This window comes from Syngnathoides biaculeatus, chromosome 14 (assembly GCF_019802595.1).
Source record: "Syngnathoides biaculeatus isolate LvHL_M chromosome 14, ASM1980259v1, whole genome shotgun sequence".
Taxonomy (NCBI): Eukaryota; Metazoa; Chordata; class Actinopteri; order Syngnathiformes; family Syngnathidae; genus Syngnathoides; species Syngnathoides biaculeatus.
Window position 1 is genome coordinate 13,305,866 of NC_084653.1, and position 21,205 is coordinate 13,327,070.

Genomic DNA, 21,205 nt, shown 5'->3' on the forward strand with positions numbered 1-21,205 from the left:
CCACGGCAACGCCTGGGAGAGGAGGATGGCGCCAGCCGGTTTTCTGCACACAAAGATCAAGGACAACCACCGGCTCCACAACACATCTTTGTCTGTTTAGTAAATGGGCAAAACCTTATCCGTTGATTCAATGTATAAGGTCATATTTAAGCAAATAATGAAAGTGCAACAAAAGTAAAATAGTCTTCAGTAACCTTCCCAACAAAATGGATGGAAGATGTCAATGTGTGCCTAATGTTGTGTCCTGTGATGAAAGCCCGAGTGGAGATGATGACGCAAACATTTTTATGTCATCTGTGTCTGTTCAAGTGATTACAAAATAAAGAAATAAATCAAAAGTCTGAGGTTTATTTCTGGCACTACGAGTGCATGACTCAGCTCTTCTAGACTCCAAGACTCCAGACCCTGTCGTCGGGGCCAGCAGAATCCGTGTGCTCCTTCCCGGGGCCGGCTTCCACTCCTCTTACTTCTGCTATGCTCTTTTGTAATAATGTTGTAACAATGTTGCAATTCATTTACATGGGCCCTATTTGAAGGAGCTTGTATTTTCAAACAGTAAAATCAATCATTCAAAAAAATGCAACGATGATATTGAAGTTGATGGAGGCCGCCGGGAGACATCATTAACCTCAAAGTAGACATTTTGTGTCTGCCTCAGATGATAAATCACCATAAGTTTTGAAGTTATTTTTGTGTCATTACATTCTCCGTTTATTTTTATTGTTGATGTTGCTTAATTGGGGTTAGCAGCCAGGACAGAGAAATGTCATTAATTTCGCTGTCGTTTCATTTCCTTATCATCACAAGTGACTTGCGGTACAAAGACAAAGTGTGACTTTCATTTGTTCCATGAACACGCTCGTAGCTCAAAACGTTTGGCTCTCAAATGTCATTAATTGGGGGAGGGGGGGGGGTGTCTGTGTGGGCCGTACCTTGCCTCTCACCTGAAGAAAACTGGGGCAGGCTCCAGCAGGCCCACAACTTTGCCGAGGAGAATCAAAACGGAAGATAAATGAATGAAAAATAACCCGCAAAACGTGGAAAGTCGCATGTCCGAACCCATAAAGAATAACAAGTTAGAAGGCCTTCCTGTCTATGCTGCGATGACGAGGTTTTCTTTAATTGAACAAAATTTAAATACTATATGAATATCGTCTATGCGTACAACATATAGAAGGATTGGCTGTGGTCGAATGAGTGTTGTTATGAGGTTAAATATGGCCGCTTGTGTGACTATCATATCACTTGCTAGCATTCTGTGCTGTGATTTTGTCAAGAAGGAAGCAGGCGTCCTGCCCCCCCTGCAGGCCGATTCTGACTGACCCCCGAGCTAGCCGCTGTCATTCAAACCGACAAAGCTGAGGGAGGGGGATTAGTGAGTGGGAGAGTGGGTTATAGTGCGTCTTGTACACGGGTACACAAACATACGGGGAGATGGCGGGATTTAAAAATGACAAATCAGGATTGGAAAGCATAAACATAATCCGCTTTTATCAATGCTCTGATTATTTTATGACACGCGCGGCCACAAGCTCACATCGTGACTACAATATGATTGGCGGCTACGAGGTCGTTCAAGGTGTCAGTCGTGCTGCTGCCGATCACCATGACAACTGCTGGCTTCCACACTACTGGACTTGAATAAATGAACACCACATCTCAAATCGATGCCTCCAACCGTAGCGGCAGCAAAGAAGACAAAAGTTGGCGCCACCGGGCAGGCATGGCATCTGTAAAGTTGACCAACCATTGGCAGCACGACTTCAATGCGCCGCCATGTTCCCATTTCTTGTATTGTTAATTTGCACATCAAATGTCAACGGATGGAGAGTTGTGCGCCCCAAACAGGAAGTGCGTCACAAAACCAGACGGCAGAGACAAAAGAAACAATTTTACTCACCAAAAATAGATAAAAACGTTTTGTTGTAATATTTTGTTTCAATTGTGTTAATTTCTTGTCCTATTCCAGGTGACTCAGCTGAGTGGCGTGCCCTACTGCCCAGCAGCCAAATTGAATTGCAATCGCGTAGCACTCGAGAAAATGCGTGTGTGGACAGCCACTTGGACTCCATTCCACTTGACCAGATGAAATATGAAAAGGAAGAGAATGGGACTGTTTTGAGTGCGGATCGAAACATCAGGTCTCAACAACAGGTCTCACGGAATGATGTATACGGATGCAAATATCCAAAAGGCGCTCGTTTGTGCCACAGTGAGAAATGAATGAAATTTTCAGCCGTTCCTGAAGGGCGAGAGACGTGATTTGCACTCCTAGTATTCTAGAAAGAGGAGCAGTGTGTCGTCTCGATGCGCGTATGCGTCAATACGAGCCCTCGTGAAGTGGTGGATTTAGATTAGTCATCAATCGATAGGGAGACTGACAAAGAAAGAACATGACCTATCATCGGCTGAAATCTCCACAACTCGAATACATTTGATTTGGATCGTATGTGATGATATTATTTACCATAGCGCCTGTCCTCATCACGCCCACAGTGACCCCCAACTGACTTTTGGGCGAGAGCCAGGGTACACCCGTGATTGGTCGCCAGTCAATCGTAGGGCAAACGAGTCTACTTAACCTCAGTTGGTGGTTTCTTTTAGAGTCTGTGGGTGTCCGTGATTGTCTGCTGTGGCGCATCGAGCCCCTGAAGGCGGAGCAGAGCGCCCCCGACTGCCTCGATGAGTTTGTGCGTCCCATCAGCAAAGAGCTGATGAAGGAGCCCGTCATCGCCGGAGGTGAATTGTGTTGCGCTTGTGCTGCTTCTCAAGCGTTCTGATGTAGGAAACAAAGGGGACAGAGACTGAGCCCTACTGAGAAGAAATTTACAGGCCATCTAAAAGTTCATTGTTGCAGCAAAACACTACTTTTATCTAAATTCAGCTCACCAACTCACTTCCATACAGTTCCTTGGCACCAAGACAACACAAGATGGCACCAAAGCACTACTTTTGTATCAGTGAGGCTCCTGAACTGAGTTCAACATGGTTTGTTGGCAGCAAGATGTCACAAGATGGCACCAAAGCACTACTTTTGTCAGAGTGAAGCTGCTCAACTCACTACAACATAAATCCTTGCCACTGAGATGCCACAAGATGACACCGAAGCACTACTTTTAAAGCTAACTCAAGGTATTTCCTAAGTTGTCACAAGATGGTATCAATTCGCTGTTTGGCTAATTGACTATCTTCATAACAGTTATGCCTAAAATGGTGGCAAAGCACTGCTTTTGGCAAAATGATGTTCTTCTACTCACTTCAACATAGTTCCACAGCACCAATGTGCCATACAATGGCAGCAAAAGCAGTACTGTAATTGGTACCAAGATGCCACAAGATGACAGTAAAGCAGCTCCTCAAATGACTTCAACACAGTTCCTCGGGGCCAAAATGGCAGCAATATGTGAATTCCAAACCTCCAATACGGATTTACTGTACCGACATGTTTTATCCGTAGATGGATTTTCCAATGAACGTCAGTCCATAGAGAGCCAGATTATAGGGAAGAGAAGCAGCAGAGTGCGCAGTCTTCCACTTCACACCGCAACGCTCACCCCCAACAGAGCTCCCATGATGGCCGTCACCAATCACAATCATTGAGACAAGAAGAGAGCAGAACTTGAAAAACTGGAAGTGATAGTTTCATAATCAAACGTATAGATCATAAAACAATGTTCGCTAACAGGTAATACTATTTTTTTGTTTTTTTAACTTTTGATACTTTTAAAACATTTTCCCGTTTGATCACACCACGTAGACGTGTTTGTCGACCCCTCGGGGAGGGCCGTGTGTGTGTTTATTTCTCTGCCATGGTTTCCATGGCTGCACAACTCCATTACAGAATGCGACCACAATACTGAGGAAAAACATGGCATTGAGCTGTTTTGAACATCCACGTGAAAAACAACGAGATATGGCGTAAACTGCAAATGTAGCATGCACTTCAATCATTTAAATGTCTTCGTAGCTGTGCAAAAATAACTATATAAAATATATTGCTCTTACATTGAAGCCATTGATAAATAAATTAATCTAGACAGCAACAACAAGCAAATAGAGAGAAAAAAAGACTTTCGACTCTGTTAATGCTGATTCATAACATGTACAAACATATTTAACAAATGCTGCGTGGTTCTTTTTCCTCTTGAGAATAGTTAACAATTTTAACAAGACTGTGCATACAAATGACAATAGTTGGGATGAAAAACAACATACGCTACCCAGGAAAAGTTCGGGATATTGGGCTCTGGGGTCAAATGTCGGGATGAAGCTAAAACACAGCATTAGTGGTGAACTCTGCTTTATCGTTCCTAAACAAAAAGGTGATTGAAACTGCTGGGACAGCGAGTGCGGGTGGTGGTATGTATGGTGAGTAGCAGGCAAAGATAGGTGGCCAACTTGTTTCAACCTGAATTCATAACACAAAGCTAAATTCACAACGGCTGTTTCAGGGAATGGGCCCCTCTCTACCTTTTTGTGATTCTTCTAATCTCTGTTTATGATGCAATGCTATTCTCTCATCTCATTGGCCACTTCCCTCTGAGACCGTGAGGCATGTTTACAGAGAAAAGGCTGCCATTGATCTCATAGTGTCATCAGCAGGTTGCAAGAGAGAGTCCGGAAGAGTCGCAGAAAGGCATAGCTGTAAATGGACTTGGAAATGTTTTAGTCTATTCATGAGTCGAACGCCTGTTGTGAATTTTGATATTGAGCTCCTTGTTTGTGCAAAAAAAATGCCCGCTGCTCACCAAGCATCCCACCACCCGCTCTCCATTTCTTCCTCTTTATCTTTCGCTCTCAAAGTCTGCACGACTTGAAGCAATCTGCTTTTCAATTCTCTGCCCCACACGACTGGAACACTCGGCAACAAGTAATAAAACTTACCTCAATCAGCTCGATGCCATCATCGAAAAGTTAGTGACGGAGCAACTTTTTTAAATGATGATGCCGTGAGGGATGTTGGCACCTTTGATCTTCATCCTGAAATCTCACCCAAAAGCCCAATATCGCTTACAATTTGTTAGTAGTGTAATTTATATAAACTAAGAAGAGAAAACACAGGAATGTCCGTTTGACGGTGGTCCAAAAAAGCAGCCCCCCGCCCCATCAGTGCAAAGCGCCCATCTTGGAACAGAACCGTCATGTCACGTGGTGGACGGGTGAGAACATTTGCCAACGGTCGTCGGACTACACGTTCGACTCGATAAATGATCGCTTTGGCTTGATGGACGTGATGTGCAGGGCTTGACTGGGGTTGTCCCGGGCCAGGGACTTGGCGTCCTTGTAACAGATGAACTTGTCAGTGTACTGGTTGACGTGCGGCGCTCCGTTGTGTAACGCCGGCGGCGCCTGTGCTGGTCGCGGTAAGCGCCGGTCACCGTTTTCCCGAAGCCGTCGTCGATGTCGTCGTCCTCGACGGAGCGATTGACCCAGGAGCGGGCGGCCGGTTGCTGGTTCTGCTGCACGAAGCGGGCCGTCTTGTCGGTGACACCCATGAAGGGCCTCGGTTTGGCTTTCACGTCCGGGCCCATCTTCCCGCTGTCTGACTGGCTGCTGCTAGACGCCAAGCTGCTAGTGGAGCTAGACACGCGCATGTTGCCTGCGGATTCCGCGTCCAAGTGTGTTGATGCGATTTTCGATGAAAAGGATGCCGCCTCGCCGCCGTGGGTCATGACTGTCAGGGTTACCCGATTACCATAGAGGGGCTCATTGGCGGGCATGGGGAGCGGACCGATGTCGATCCCCGGGCCGGGCTTCAGCACGCCGGACATGTGTCGGGTAGGTAAGGGGCTGGAGGGCGCGTATTGGGATTTCACACTATGTGAACTGGTCTTGACAATTTGCGCCTGCTTGGCGGGCTGGAGAAGCAGACCTTGGGGGTGGTCCCGAGTGTAGCGTTGAGGAGGAAGCCGACCCGGATGATGAACGGCGTTGCTTCCCAGCGACCGGCACTGCCTTCGCTCATCTTCCTCATCTTCCTCTTCTTCCACGGTGTGTCTTTGGCTCCACTCTGATGACTCCTCCCGAGCGTCGTCATGCTCCTGGTCCGAGTCGTGACCCCCAGTCGCTTGCGGAATGCCGCCTGCGGCGCCAGCTCCGTCAGGGCCGCCTTTGGTGGTCTGCGCCCGCTGCATCTGTTTGCACTCGTCCTCCACGCGTGCCAGCAAGCGGCGAATTTCCCGGTTGTTGGGACACAACTTGGCAGCGTCGTGAAGGTCGGCCAGGGCGGCGGAAAACTGTCTGGAGATACGAAAGACAAAACGGGGTTGGCTTCACTTTCATTTATTCCATGGCCACGTTCGTAACTCAAAACATTTGGTTTTCATATACTCCTCCCCCATTGTAATGAATGGAAATGCCATTAAGCCATTCCAACTTAAAAAAAAAAAAAAAACATCCAAAATGTTTGGAATTTTTTTTTTAATCAGGCAGATAGTCTGTAATATTGTACTTTATGGAAAAAAAAACAAAAAATGTGGCAGCACAGTGGAGCATCTGGTCAGGGCGTTGGCCTCACAGTTCTGAGGACAGGGGTTCAAATCCCATTCCCGCCTGTGTGGAGTTTGCATGCTCTCCCGTGCCTGCATGGATTTTCTCCGGGCACTCCGGTTTCCTCCCACATCCCAAAAACATGCACCATTAACTGGACACTCTAAATTGACCCTAGGTGTGATTGTGAATGCGACTGTTTGTCTCTATGTGCCCTGTGATTGGCTGGCAACCAGTTCAGGGTGTACCCCGCCTCCTGCCCGTTGACAGCTGGGATTGGCTCCAGCAGTCCTGCAATCATTGTGAGGATAAGCCTCTTAGAAAATGGATGGCTAAAAAAATGTAAAGAATGAAACAATTTGTGCATTATCATTGTGGCTCCTTCTAATTTGTGTGACTTGGACACAAACAATATAATAGACAAAATAACAACAACAAAAATGATGAAATCTTTCACAACTACTGTAAGTCGTTATAACCGCTATGACTAGCATGTCTACGGTGCTTTGCAGTGTTTGTTAGATCAAGATGAAATTTTGTAAATTATGTGGGTTTGGTACATGTAATTTTCAAAGTTTCATGTTCAAAACTTCCGAACGGAAAGGCAGTAAATACCCTGAAGCTTTGAGGAATTGGTTTCAATGTTCTGACAACACCAACACAAAAAAGGCGACATCTGAAATGCTGATCCCTTCTGGCTCGACTAGAGTCCATGCTGAAGGTAGGACTCGGGGAACTGAGGGGTCTAGTCACAATGCCTAAGGCAAAAACTGATTAAGAGTCCAAAATGTATTACGATGTTTTTGCTGAATGTTTTACCTGCTGCTCCTTTTAGCTCGTGCACGAGCATAATAGGCTTCGTAGGATTTTGGTTTCAGCTCCAGCGCTTTTGTCGCAAATTCCTCAGCCATCCCGAAGTCCTACGACAAGGAGCCCAGCCATTAAGTCGATCATTTTCTTTAAACACACACGTGCATGCACGCACAGGCACATGCGCACACACACACACCCACCACTTTTAAGTGCTAAGAAAGATCAGGATGATAAGAATTCTCTCTTACGTTGGTTTTTCTGCGACAGCGGGAGAGGTTGAGGTAGAGAGAGATCCTCAGGTCTTTGAAGGCCTTCAGGTCGTCTCCAAAGCCCTCCCTGGGAAACTTCCTCAAAGCGTACTGGTACCTCTGAGCCGCCTCCTTCATCTTGCCTTTCTGGAGAACACATGAAGAGACAAACATGGTGAGCGAGACTGGATGGTGGATTTGAATGTTTTTTAAACATTTACACGCTTGGACGATCTCACAATCACTTCGTTCGTCCACGTCACACACGCAGCGGCGCGTATGAGCCAGATGGACTGAAGATGCATTGAAGAAAACGGATACTCTAGAACTCGTAGGATCCTTTAGTCTAGAAAACTCTGCACTAAGAAAAGCGTGTGGAAAATTGTCAACGCAATGAACCCAGATTTGAAATACGCAAATTATGACCAGATGAACCTTTAGTCAGGAAAAATCTGGAGAAAATCTGGCTAAATCTTTAAAAGTCCATCTGACTCGGGAAAAATTACGTTTATTCCCTGTTCAGCAGTGAAACTCAGTTTAATCCGGTAAAATCCAGTTTAGTATATAAACATCCTGTTTGATCTGAAAAAACACATCCCGTCTAGTAGTAAGTACCACTTTTTCTTTCAGCTTGTCCTGTTCGGCGTCGCCACAGCGTGTCATCTTTTCCCATCCAAGTCTATCTCGTGCATCTTCCTCTCAAACACCCACTGTCCTCTTGTCCTCCTTCACAACATCTGTCCATCAACCTTTTCTTTGGTCTTCCTCTCGCTCTTTGCCTGGCAGCTGCATCCTCAGCACCCTTCTACCAATATACTCACTCTCTCGCCTCTGAACATGTCTAAACCATCGGAGTCTGCTCTCTCTAACCTTGTCTTCAAAACATCCAACTTTGGCTGTCCCTCGAATGAGCTCCGTCTCTCACCGTCTCTAATCCGTACATCATGGTCGGCCTCACCACTGTTTTATAAGCTTTGCCCTTCATCCTAGTGGAGACTATTCTGTCACATAACACACCAGACACCTTCCAGCAGCTGTTCCACCCCGCTTGGAGCTGTTTCTTCACTTCCTTACCACACTCACCATTGCTCTGTATTGTTGACCCCAAGTATTTGAAGTCGACCACCCTCGCTATCTCTTCTCCCTAGAGCTTCACTCTTCCCCCTCCGCCCCTCACATTCATGCACATATATTCTGTTTTACTTCGGCTAATCTTCATTCCTCTCCTTTCCAGTGCGTGCCTCCATCTTTCTGATTGTTCCTGCGCCTGCTCCCTGCTTTCACTGCAGATCATAATATCATCTGCGAACATCATGGTCCAAGGGGATTCCAGTCTAACCTCAACTGTCAGCATATCAATTACTACAGCAAACAGGAAGGGGCTCAGAGCGGATCCCTGATGCAAAATCACCTCCACCTTAAATTCTTCTGTAGTAGCATGTGTAGTCCCTTACATTTTATACCAATTTTGACTAAATTCTTTTAAAACTTCTATTCTTTTGCCTGGCAGCTCCATCCTCAGCATCCTTCTACCAATATACTCACTCTCTCGCCTCTGAACATGTCCAAACCATCGAAGTCTGCTCTCTCGAATCTTGTCTCCAAAACATCCAGCTTTGGCTGTCCCTCTAATGAGCTCATTTCTAATCCTATCCAACCTGGTCACTCCGAGCGAGAACCTCAACATCTTCATTTCTGCCACCTCCAGTTCAGCTTCCTGTTGTTTCTTCAGTGCCACTGTCTCTAATCCGTACATCATGGCCGGCCTCACCACTGTTTTGTAAACTTTGCCCTTCATCCTAGCAGACACTCTTCTGTCACATAACACACCAGACACCTTTCGCCAGCTGTTCCAACCTGCTTGGACCCGTTTCTTCACTTCCTGACCACACTCTCCATTGCTCTGTATTGTTGACCCCAAGTATTTGAAGTCGTCGACCCTCGCTATCTCTTCTCCCTGTAGCCTCACTCTTCCCCCTCCACATTTCTCATTCACGCACATATATTCTGTTTTACTTCGGCTAATCTTCATTCCTCTCCTTTCCAGTGCGTGCCTCCATCTTTCTGATTGTTCCTGCGCCTGCTCCCTGCTTTCACTGCAGATCATAATATCATCTGCGAACATCATGGTCCAAGGGGATTCCAGTCTAACCTCAACTGTCAGCATATCAATTACTACAGCAAACAGGAAGGGGCTCAGAGCGGATCCCTGATGCAAAATCACCTCCACCTTAAATTCTTCTGTAGTAGCATGTGTAGTCCCTTCTATTACACAATTTACATTTTTGTAAATATTTTCTTCTTATTTTTACACTTAAGACTGTTAGAAATGTTTAAACTGTCTGTCCAGTTGATTGAGTTGAAGGTTGTGTGATGATGATCATTTGACTGGGAGACTGATTTTCTATGGATTTTTTTTAACCCTTTAACTTTTTTTGTGTTTAATGGGGCAATTCAAACATTTACACTATCAAGAATCGTATTAGATGCCTTGGTTTCATTCACGTTTCTTTTTTACCCAAAAGGAGGGGGATTCTTAAATATAAACCTAAATTATTTCAAGATTTAAAAAAAATATTTCACACACACAGTTAAACTACATTACTTGTTTTACCTCCCCTACAAATGACCTTGCTCGTCTATTCATTTTAATTATCAAATGTGGCCCTCGACGACTAAAGTTTGCTCTCCCCTGATTTAGTTTTTCATTTGGAAAAAAATGCATTTGCTGTATTTGCAAATTATCGTCAGGACGGCTGACTGTCAAAGGAGCTCTTCACAAACTAACCAAACACTATCATTTTTTTTTTTTTTAAAAGGTCATGTTTGAGCTTCAGCACGGGTGGAAACATCATAAAAGAGACACAATCGTCTGGCAGTATTAACCTTTCTGCTCCATTGCTGTTAAATGTCACAGCATCGATCACGCAGCCTTTGACAAAACAGTTGGACCCCCCTGCCCCCGCCATCCCTCCACCCATTCCATCAAATTGGATATTTTACATAGCTTTCAATCCATTGTGGACCTGATATTCCAAGTATTGTCATGATCCTGCCGCTCCAGCACGAGCTGTGCGGGTGTCCGCGCAGGTGCGCTGATTGGGAGGTGCACACCTGCGCCTCATGCAGCCTGATTATGCTGTGGATTTATATGACCGCGATGACAACTGGCCGGCGCCAGTTCGTTGATCTTCATGTCTCGTTCGTGTGCTCCGGTATTCCTGATTGAACCTGTGTGTACCGACCTTCGTCCGTTCTCCGACCAACCTTGTAAGCCTGACTCCTTCGTTACTTCTGCCTGCTTTGATTGTTCTCCTGTGTACCGACTCCTGCCTGCCCGCTCACCTGCTCTCTTCGCCCGATGTCCCAACTACCGCTGCTGCACCGGACTGCCTGCTCGATCCCCTACCTCTGCATATAATAAACGTGTCTCCTTGAACTACCTTGCATCTTCCGAGTCCTGCATTTGGGACCTACTCTCGTTCCGATGGGACGTGACAAGTATCTATACTAACTATCCTAATCTAATCTTTTGTATTGAAGTACATTTCAGTCAGTACTGTATTACTTTTACTTAGGTAACAGAATCAGTACTTTAACTGGAGTCCATTTTGCCGCAAGCATTTGTACTCTCTACTTAAGTAGAGTGTGTGTACTTTTCCCAAGGGCATTGTAAATGTTTCAGCGATGACTAGGCTGTTAGCATATGTTTTAATACATCACCGTGTCAAAAGAGGAAATGCTTTATCCAAGCGCACCTTGTAAAGCAGGTTCCCCTCCTCCATGAGCTTCTGAAGCAGGATGATGAGGATGTCAGGCTTGGAGGTGGCCATGGCCCAAGCGGCGTTGCCTGTGTTAGAAGGTGAAAGGCAAAAAAATTAGGTTGCTAACGTCAGCGCCACTGTCGGCGCTCCCTGTATTGCTCTGCAAATTCTCACAGTAAGGTAAAGTTACCTAAAGATTGTACCTGATCGATCGTAAGGAGACGTTCTGTGGCCTTAGTTTAGAGGCAGCGGGTCGGGGGAGGGAAAAAGTTAGCAGAGGAGAAAGGGAGAGGTCACGCACATGTCTGTACACTCCTTAGAGCAGTCATTCTCAAAGTGCTGTATGAGTACCACCTGAGCAAAAGGGGGAAAGTTCTTTTATTCGGCCCACCCAGCATCTACATTCAAGACTCCCGTTTAGTTATGCCATCATTTAGGATTTTTTTTTTTCCTTCCTTACATTGGTTATTTAAAATGTACATACACATTTCATTCATTACTTTTTAAAAAATAATAAAATAAAATCTCTTAACTACATAATTGATCGTTCTGTCTTAGCAAATAAAATAAATTAAAAATAATTAACTAGCCAATTTTACACAAGAAATACATTATTTCATTTAATGTATTAATTGCAAGTAATAAATACCATACAGATACAAAAAACAATGTTACGTTTCATTTAAAAAAACAGTTCTCAAGTAAGTGGTGACTATTTGAACAAATAAACTAGTAATAAACAATTATAGAATCAAATAAACTCGTACATATTTTTAATGGAATTTAAAATTTAAAAATAAAAAATATAGATATAATTTGTTTTCCATTAATTAAAATAACATACATATAAATAATAAAATGTTCAATATTCATTGGTAAAAAATTTGGTTTATGAATTTATTTAAAAATAATGAAAGAAAAATACATAATTTACATGTATTTTTAATTGTGTAAGTATTGTACTAAATAATTGGTTGGGAAAATAGGTCGGCTATATTTAACTTTTGAATTCAATCCAATGATATTTAGTCTTTAATATTTAAGTACATATTTTTGGGGATTCCTAAATGTAAGCAAGGTGTTAATGTTGTAACTGTATAATGTTACATTGTCTTACAATAATATTAAATACACTTGCTATGTCACGGAATTTTAACATTGGCCATTATGGTGGTACTCAGGCAGCAAAGAATTCTTTTTAGATGGCAGTTGGGTGTAAAAAATTGAGAATCACTGCTTTAAAGGCTTTCTTGCCACACAGACAGTTCGGCATGCAGAAAAAAAGTTGAACGGTGGTGCTCACTGCTGAGTGCTACACAGATAAAGCCGCAGACCCAAATAACGGCATGTTCATGTATCTTTATATGTCGTTAAGGTGACAAGTGGCATTCTAAAGTTAGCCCAGCAGCACATGAGGGACTAAAAAAATGACACACACACACACACACACACACACCACACACACACACACATTTACAGAGTGAACAGCAACTGAATGAATGGATGCACTGTTTTTCTGCAGCATTCCACAAAATTAGTCTGAGCTTATTCTAAGAGCCATGAGATACTGCGAAAACAAAAGATTGAAGCAAACTGCCACTTTTATTTACATTTCTCAGTACCAATTTTGGCAAAAATCTCTCACACATGCACAAGACTGCAGTCTGTTTGTCTTTGAAGATTTTTCCCCAATGAATTATGCTGCTTTTAATCGCACGGGGAAAGCTGCACTATTTAGGAGGAACCATAATTGGTAACTTAAATCACGAGATACCACATGCCTCAGTGTGATTGTGAGTGTGACTGTTGTCTGTCTCGATGTGCCCTGCGATTGGCTGGCAACCAGTTTGGGGTGTACCCCACCTCATACCCAAAGATAGTTGGGATAGGCTCCAGCGCTCCTGTGAAACTTGTGAGAATAAGCGGCTCAGGAAATGGATGGATGAATATTAATAGTTAAAAAAAAAACCCTACCCAGCTTAGCCCCTTTCTTCAGCAGGGTAACCACCACCGACGTGTTGCGACAGCCGATGGCTCGGTCCAGAGGCCTCATGCCACTGTAGTCCACATGCTCCACAACCGCCCCTCTTTCCACCAAATACTGGACCTAAAGGAGACGACGCACTGGTTAGGCGAACTAACACGCAGCAATATGTGCTCAAAAATGACTCAGCGCTGAGTGAAGTCAATGTGATTACGCCGGTGGTATGTATGGCTACGTACGATCTCTGCATCTCCAAAGAAGGCGGCCAGGTCGAGGGGAGTTCGTCCGTTTTTATCCGTGTGGTCAATCACCGCGCCTTTCTCCACCAAAAGCTGCACAACGTTTTTATGTCCTTTTAAGCATGCCCAGCTGAGGCCCGTCAAACCCTCCTTATCCATGGAAGTCAGTGACGCACCTTTTGAGACACACAAACCACTCATGCTGAATTCAAGCCTGATGCGTTTTGGACATTTCACGCAGCGTGATTACACCGGAAGTGAATACAATTCGTGCGGGGAGAAGCGAATCCGTGCCGGGCGGCGCGTACAACGTGGCGCGAGTTGGGCGGGCAGGTAGAAATTCACACAACCATTTGACCACACAGATTACACTCTCTATTCGTCTCTATTTACAGATGACCCTTATAGGACAGATGAGGGGGAACAGAAGGAGGTTTTTGTCTATTACATTTTTCATTACATACATAAGCAACCTTATGTGCCTGACCTTTTGCAATGGTGTCATCAGTGTCAGGATTATTTGAGTATTTTAATAGCGTGTGCAAACAGTTTGTGTTTGGTTATCTTTTAAATCCAGTCCATACATTTTACAGTGCAGCTATTTTAAAAGTGATCCTTTATTGACTCACACTATACTAGAATACAATCATTTAAATGAAATACATCATGGATAAAATATATAAGCAGACAATGTTCATCATATGAATTGATGATGTTGTGTACACAAGTACAAATCAATTTAGCGCTGATAAAGTAATATACAGTAGCAGGAATTTTGTGTGTGTTGCTCAAAGTTGGACGACAAGGATCGGGAGTTGGCAGGGGATTTTGAGGACCACGTGCATCCCATCCTGTGCTCCAGACCAGAAAGGAAAATCCAACCGCTCTTCAAACCTCTTTGCAATTTTCCAGCACTCCTCTGTGGTGCACACAGCCATGAAAAGTCCTAAATCGTCGTTGCCACATCAGGGAATATCATGGAGACCGTGGAGATCCCAATACATAAACAGTTTGCGATGGTCCTGAATGAGCCCCCTGTGGGAAATTATCTACAGCACATAAAGTGATAAATTTACCACAGTTGTATTGAGGATACTGTAGTAGTCGAGATAGGATAACCCTAAGGATGATAATCACATAGAGTCACGGCTGAAAACACTGGCACTTCATGGGACCATAACTGTATTGTCTAGCTAAATCCCAATTGGACAAAAGTAGCAACAGGTGAGTGGTGTCCTGTCAGACAGTCAGGATAAGCGTACATAGTACGTCAAACATGCAGGAATTACATAAAACGTGCTACTAGTGGTTCCATTATGTGTGTGTGTATTATATTTAGAGCTGCTTTCCAAAATTCCAATGAGTTAAAGCCAAGTACATTACATACGTACATATACAGTATGTGTATGACTGTTGCGAAAGCAACACAATCGAATCAAGATGACCTCAATTCATGCCATAATTTTCACCAATCCATTCCTTCTTACAACTTGGCAGGGTGGTGTACTTATTTCAACATCATTTTTGATGCATTTATCAGTAGTAAACCTGCAGAGTGTGACTCAGTAGAAATTGTGAGGATTCATTTATTGTGACACACCAGATAATGACACAAAATTGCCACTCACCAGAGACAAATGGAGAGGCGGTCCGTAGAGGAGGTGGAATGCGACTTGTGGAATTAACCCCTCTGTAGAAATTGCGTCATCCGCGTCGCTGACCAATCAGAGGCCAGAGGTCTGCATAAACCACACCCCTTTTTTGCACACGCCGTTCCCTCAGACAACGTTGCATGGTCCAGTATAGCTTTTGTTAGCGTTTTATCGCGTATTTGGGTTCTTTAACAATAGATATGGTTAAGAGGTGTAGTCACGGACTTTATAATAGTGACGACAGGTATCCTGAAAGGCTAGTTGGTGGAGTTCGATTCGTACCCTTTCCAAAACCGAAGACCCAGTATGAAAAATGTCTTCGATGGATCAAACTTTGTGGAAGACCGCATCATCAACTGAATCTATCTAATATCAACCGGAACAGAAGACCGAGTACGAAAAATGTCTTCGATGGATCAAACTTTGTGGAAGATCATATGATCAACTGAATCCATCTAAAATCAACCGGATCAGATATGTTTGCACCAAGGTAAGCCCTAAATTAGATTTTCAATACATGTCTCATATAAATGAATTAGCAGTTCTTTGCTTGCATAACATAGCTACGTGTGAATGATTGACACACTTGATCTGTGTTGAGCGATATTTTGCGATGATCTGACTGCACAAATGTGTCTCTGTTCGGCGGCTCCCGAGCTATGGTAAACCGGACTATGTTTGCACGAAGGTATGCCCTATATTTGATTTTCAATACATGTCTCATATAAATGAATTAGCAGTTCTTCGCTTGCATAACATAGCTACGTGTGAATGATTGACACACTTGATCTGTGTTGAGCGATACTTTGCGATGATCTGACTGCACAAACGTGTCTTTGTTGGCGGTGAGCTAAGCTAAACCGGACTAGCGAGTCCTAAAAGCCTTCAACGTGCACCGAGACACCAAGACTGAAGGAAGGATGTTTGAGGACACTAAAGTAGTGATTGTTGTACTTGGTCGGGACTTACGTAGGTTCGGCACTAATTCAAGAATAATTATTGAGGGGAGCGCGTGACGTTACACAAAGAAAACGAGAGAAACAACTCGCCTTCTTTTCCTTCATACGGCGGTTCACAAACGGCTATACAGATACACATACAGATTCTGCACACAAGTGTGATGTGTAACACGAAAATAGGAAACTGTCAATTATAATATATTATATTATGTGGCTTCTCGGTCTTCCTCTGACTCCGGAAAGATCTTGCGCTAATATCAATGGTTTCTCTGTCGATATGCATGTAAATACCATTGAAATACCCCTCGCTGAAATACTTGAAGCCCTGCTGTCTGCTTTTCAACGATATTTCACTGTTAGCTAAGAATGCGAGTGAGAAATAAGATGGTAAATCGGACAGTTTCGCTCTAGTCTTTTCTTGCTGCGCCGCCATTTTTGCTAATTGTTTGTCTAAGGTTAGCACACGTGAGGTGAATTAACTGCAGGAGGCGTGGTTAAGTGCCCTGTACGGAGGGGTCAATTCTGGGACTGATTTGAGTCAACATGTCATCAAACTGGGCACTGGTTAGCCTCATGTAGCATTGGAAGCTGCACTCACCAAGATCCAGCTTGATAGGGAAGGCGGTAAAATTTACTAAGCTGTGCGCGCTTCTGGGTGGTGTCGTGGACCCAAGCAAGATGGCGTTAGGGATTCCAAAGACATTTGTACTTCCACAAGTACAGAGCCACAATGCAGGTCACATCACCGTCCATTGCAGCTCCCGTTTGGAAGGAGGAAATGTTGTCTATGCCTCCCGAAAGAGAAGCCCCTCCCTTTTCCGCGTTTGGGACAGCGCAGATGATGCAGATGCGTAATCAGTGACTCCCGCAATCAAACAGAAGCCAGAGATGCGAAGTGAAGTGAAACCAATTTTTGTGTCCAGCGTGAACATAGAATCAGAATTAGTTCCCTGTCCTAAAATATTTACAGTATTTTACTTATAGCAGTAACACCATTTATTGATTATAATTTAATAAAATGTAAAGAATTAATTGGTTTCTGCATCATAAATGAGTGACTCAGTATGCTGCATTAACATTTGTAATTATTCGCAAAGGATAAAAAACATGCCAGTGAGTATTATTTTGTCGGTCTCGATCTTTTGCTGCACCGTTTGTGTTCAAGTATCCAAAGCTTTAGAGGTTATAACTACCACAACATCAAAGATAGTTTTCTTAGCCCGTCTGTGGCATTTTGCGTTGTGTGTTAGCATTAGGCTAGGCAGTGTCGGTAAGTTATGTGGTTCGTTTGAATATACAACATCTTTATTTCATGTTTAAACTTCAACTGGGAACAGAAAAAAACAGCTTGAAGATTTCGTCACTATCTGCTTGTTCGCTTTTTTTTTCATAAATCAGAAACATTTAATCATATTTTTATGTCTTTTTTTTTTTTTGCTCACAACATTTTGGATTAATCTTGTGTATGAAAGGTGGTATAGAAAAACACTCGCCTTGTTGTGCATTGAACATGACGGAAGAGTGGCCATGTAGCTCACCTTTGGAGAGCAGAAAGTCAACGGTGCTCAGGTGCCCCTCGCAGGCCGCCACCATCAGTAAGGTCCTGCCCTGCTTGTCGCTGACGTTAATGTCTGCGCCGTGCTGCAACAGCAGCTCGCCAATCTAGGAGTGAGCACACTGGATCAATACTTCACGGTCATCTTTCCTGGACACCGCCAGTTCAGGTGGCTACATGCGATATCAGTTTTCTATTTCCATGTACATTGCACGTGTTCATACTGAGGGAATACATGAAACAAAATAAATGGTATGTAAATACAGTAGTACCTTGACTTACGAGTTTAGTTCTGTACCCAAGCTTGTAACATTAACTTGGATATCAAATCAATTTTGCAGTATTGGAAGTAGTTTAAATGGCAACTAATGCCAATGAGCATTAAAAACTGTAATTTATAGTAAAATATAAAGAGAGAATTTAAAGGAATAAATTGGTTTTGTAAAGTGTACTTAAGATAAGTCGGTCTTCATGTTAGTCTGTTCTACGCTCATGTTTTCTTTTTGCACCTGTGCCGTTTGAAATTTTTCTTCACAACAAACACCCCCCCGCCATCCAAAAAAATTTTGACAAAGTAACAGGTTGTTACTCAGACAAAATCTTATGCTTGAGCACTTGTTGCACCACAACAGGCAGTTACAACACAGAAGTACGGCGCTCACGAGAGGACTATTTTAGAATCCATTTTTCTATCAATTATTCTACAGAGCAATCAAATAATCAGATACAAATTTTGCATTAAATCTTATGACAACATGTTTGTTGACTTATTATTGTTGTTTATTCGGTATTGTTTAATGTTTAAACATAACCAAATAAACAACAATTAAGCAATAAACACCAATTAAGCAAAATGACATGAGGGAGTGATGTACGCCCCAACCCTTTTGGAAACTCAAAGCTACTTCTTGGGCAACAACTGATTCCTGTGAAGGGCGACTAGTTTTATATACAGTATACACTTCTGAGACTGCTTCAGGTTCACCTACATGTCACAGATTATTCAAACAAAGGCATCCAATAACGATTGTTTTCGGAACAGATTCAACAGATTTTTTTCCCCCATAAATTGATTATGATTCAGTTTCTGTTTTGGTCTGTGAAATGTCTGAAAATAAGCAAAAATGTTTAACATTGTTTTTCAAAGTAAAAGAAGAGATTTGCAAATATCTTATTTTGATTAAAGACAAAAAACAATCTTTTTGCTTTCGTGAAGGACTTCAGAAATCAGAGAGTATCTGTACGTACTGCTAGTAGGCTGAAAATAGAGGATACGGACAATTTTCAGTTTGATGATGTCGATAAATGATGATCAAAATAGTTGTGGATTAATTTGATGATTGATTATTTGTCAATTAATTGATTAATTATTACACCTCTATACAAATGTTAACAACACAAACACACAGTCATACTGTGACCTACGAGTTAATTTTATTCTGCGACCAAGGTTAAAATTCAGTTTACTCATGCAGTACAGCTGGAATGTGGCCTTGAGCCCAAAACACTGAGGTTAGTCGTAGTATGTTGTCCTCCTCTTCACCGTTTTACTACGACAAAATTCGTGAATGCTGGGAAGAAGGTTATCAAACACACTGAGTGAGAACATCAAGCAGCGTAACAGAAATAAGAATCAATGGTTGTCGTGGAAACAGGGGGCACCTTTCCCTCACCTGCCAGTGTCCCTGTCTGACGGCGCAGAATAAGGGAGACACCCCCCGCCGGTTGACCTGCTGCACAGTCACCCCCTGCTCCAGCAGAAAGCCGCACACCTCCATCTTGCCTCGGCCAGCGGCTGCCGTCAGCGCTGAGGAGCAGACAGAGCACACGGCGCGCTTTATTTCACATGCAGACAGGCACCTTATTTCAGTTCAAAGGCGCACTGCAGATGTAGAAGACAAATGTGTTTACCAGGCTTTTTAAATGTGTCTTGATATCACATCATTCAAAAGTTAGTTCCTGCTTTGTTTCGATTTAACAGAGGCTATTTTAAATAGCGGTTGTCCCATATGGGCTATAATTATAGAAGATAAAAGGACTAAAGTGGTAGTATAAGCACTCTTGACACACACACATGACTGGTCGCTATGTATGCAGAATAAATGGAATGTGGTAATGGACAGTGGAGAATATGTTAGAAACAAATATCCTTAACTACCAGCAGTGTCAGAATCTACTGAATTATCTACTAATGGTTCCTCTTGAAGCAACAAAACAAAACTGACACAGTATTGTCTTGAAATACAAGTTTAATTCATAACGTGAAAATACTTGCATTGCATATCATCACTTGCCACTGAAATGAATAATGAATAAATGAATAAATCAGTTCCAGTTCCCCTAAAAAGCCAAGAAGAAAAAGTAGTATAAAAACAGTACTACATATTTATTATGCTTTATATACGGTGCGGAGTTTGCATGTTCTCCCCGTGCCTGCATGGGTTTTCTCCGGGCACTCCAGTTTCCTCCCACATCGCAAAAACATGCATTAATTGGAGATTCTGAATTGCCGCTAGATGTGATTGTGAATTTGACTGTTGTCTGTCTCCATGTGCTCTGTGATTGGCTGGCAACTAGTTCAGGTTTTACGCTGTCTCCTGCCTGACGACAGCTCGGATTGGCTCCAGCACTCCCGCAACCCTCGTGAGGATAAGAAGCTCAGAAAATGGATGGATGGATATAAGGGGGGGAAAAACACTGACTTTGGTGCAGGCAGCATGGGATCAATTCCCGCTGGCGACCAGTTCAGGGTGTCGTTTGTTTTTTTCTCCGAAGTTAGCTAGGATAGGCTCCAGCACTCCTGTGACGTTTGTAAGGATAGGCGGCTTGGATAATGGATGAATTGCAATAACATATGCAAACATAATGTAAAGAATTAAACCCTTTGTGCATCATGATTAATTCACTGCTGCCCCTTTTAGTCAATGTAATATACCTTCATGACGACTGTTTAGTGACTCAGGAGCTGCAACAATATTTTTAGGGCCCGATTGATCTGGACTTTTTTTTAGGCGAACTCATTATTTGGCAGAATAAAATTCCGAATTAACATATTAACAACATAAATTGTCTGATTCACTTAAATAATTTACAATGAACAAAAAAACCCTTTTTTTGGTCCCTTTTGTTTACAAAAAAAAATAAACCAATGAATTGCAGACAGAACATTTGACTGTTTAACAAAACTTTGTCAAGTATATGTTCAAAAGAAAGAAAAGTCTGTAAGAAATGGCAGATTTTTTTGTCAACTTTTTTCACATTTTATTTTCATTTCTTTTAATGTCGATCTTTTTAACGTTGCAAATTGTTTACGTGTTTCAGTAAGTAAGTAAATGCGGGTAACAATAATGTCACTTGGTTGGATCCTAAATGTTTTTATATTTTATCAGAGATAAAAAAAATATGTAATATAGTTTCATAAAATGTATGTTATTATTTTGTATATTTTTATGTTTTTATTTTTTTGGAAGGTCAAAAGAATCTATGCCTCTGGTTATGGTTA

General features: G+C 42.8%; 1 protein-coding gene across 6 annotated transcripts in view; it reads right to left on the bottom strand.

Annotated features, from left to right (window-relative positions):
- Nucleotides 1–3,760: 3,760 nt before the first annotated feature.
- The window catches only part of tanc1b (tetratricopeptide repeat, ankyrin repeat and coiled-coil containing 1b), a 129,012-nt gene continuing 111,567 nt past the window's right edge, over nt 3,761–21,205 (bottom strand). For 5 of the 6 annotated variants that reach the window (XM_061841730.1, XM_061841731.1, XM_061841729.1 and 2 more), the window contains 9 exons: nt 19,377–19,510; nt 17,687–17,810; nt 13,538–13,713; nt 13,289–13,421; nt 11,518–11,547; nt 11,309–11,400; nt 7,551–7,697; nt 7,309–7,409; nt 3,761–6,240 (listed from right to left, as the gene is read on the bottom strand). In XM_061841730.1, coding sequence (XP_061697714.1) covers nt 5,145–6,240; nt 7,309–7,409; nt 7,551–7,697; nt 11,309–11,400; nt 11,518–11,547; nt 13,289–13,421; nt 13,538–13,713; nt 17,687–17,810; nt 19,377–19,510 — 2,033 coding nt within the window. In that variant the 3' untranslated portion in view covers nt 3,761–5,144. The remainder of the gene's footprint in view (nt 6,241–7,308; nt 7,410–7,550; nt 7,698–11,308; nt 11,401–11,517; nt 11,548–13,288; nt 13,422–13,537; nt 13,714–17,686; nt 17,811–19,376; nt 19,511–21,205) is intronic. The other variant, XM_061841727.1, reaches the window with a different exon arrangement.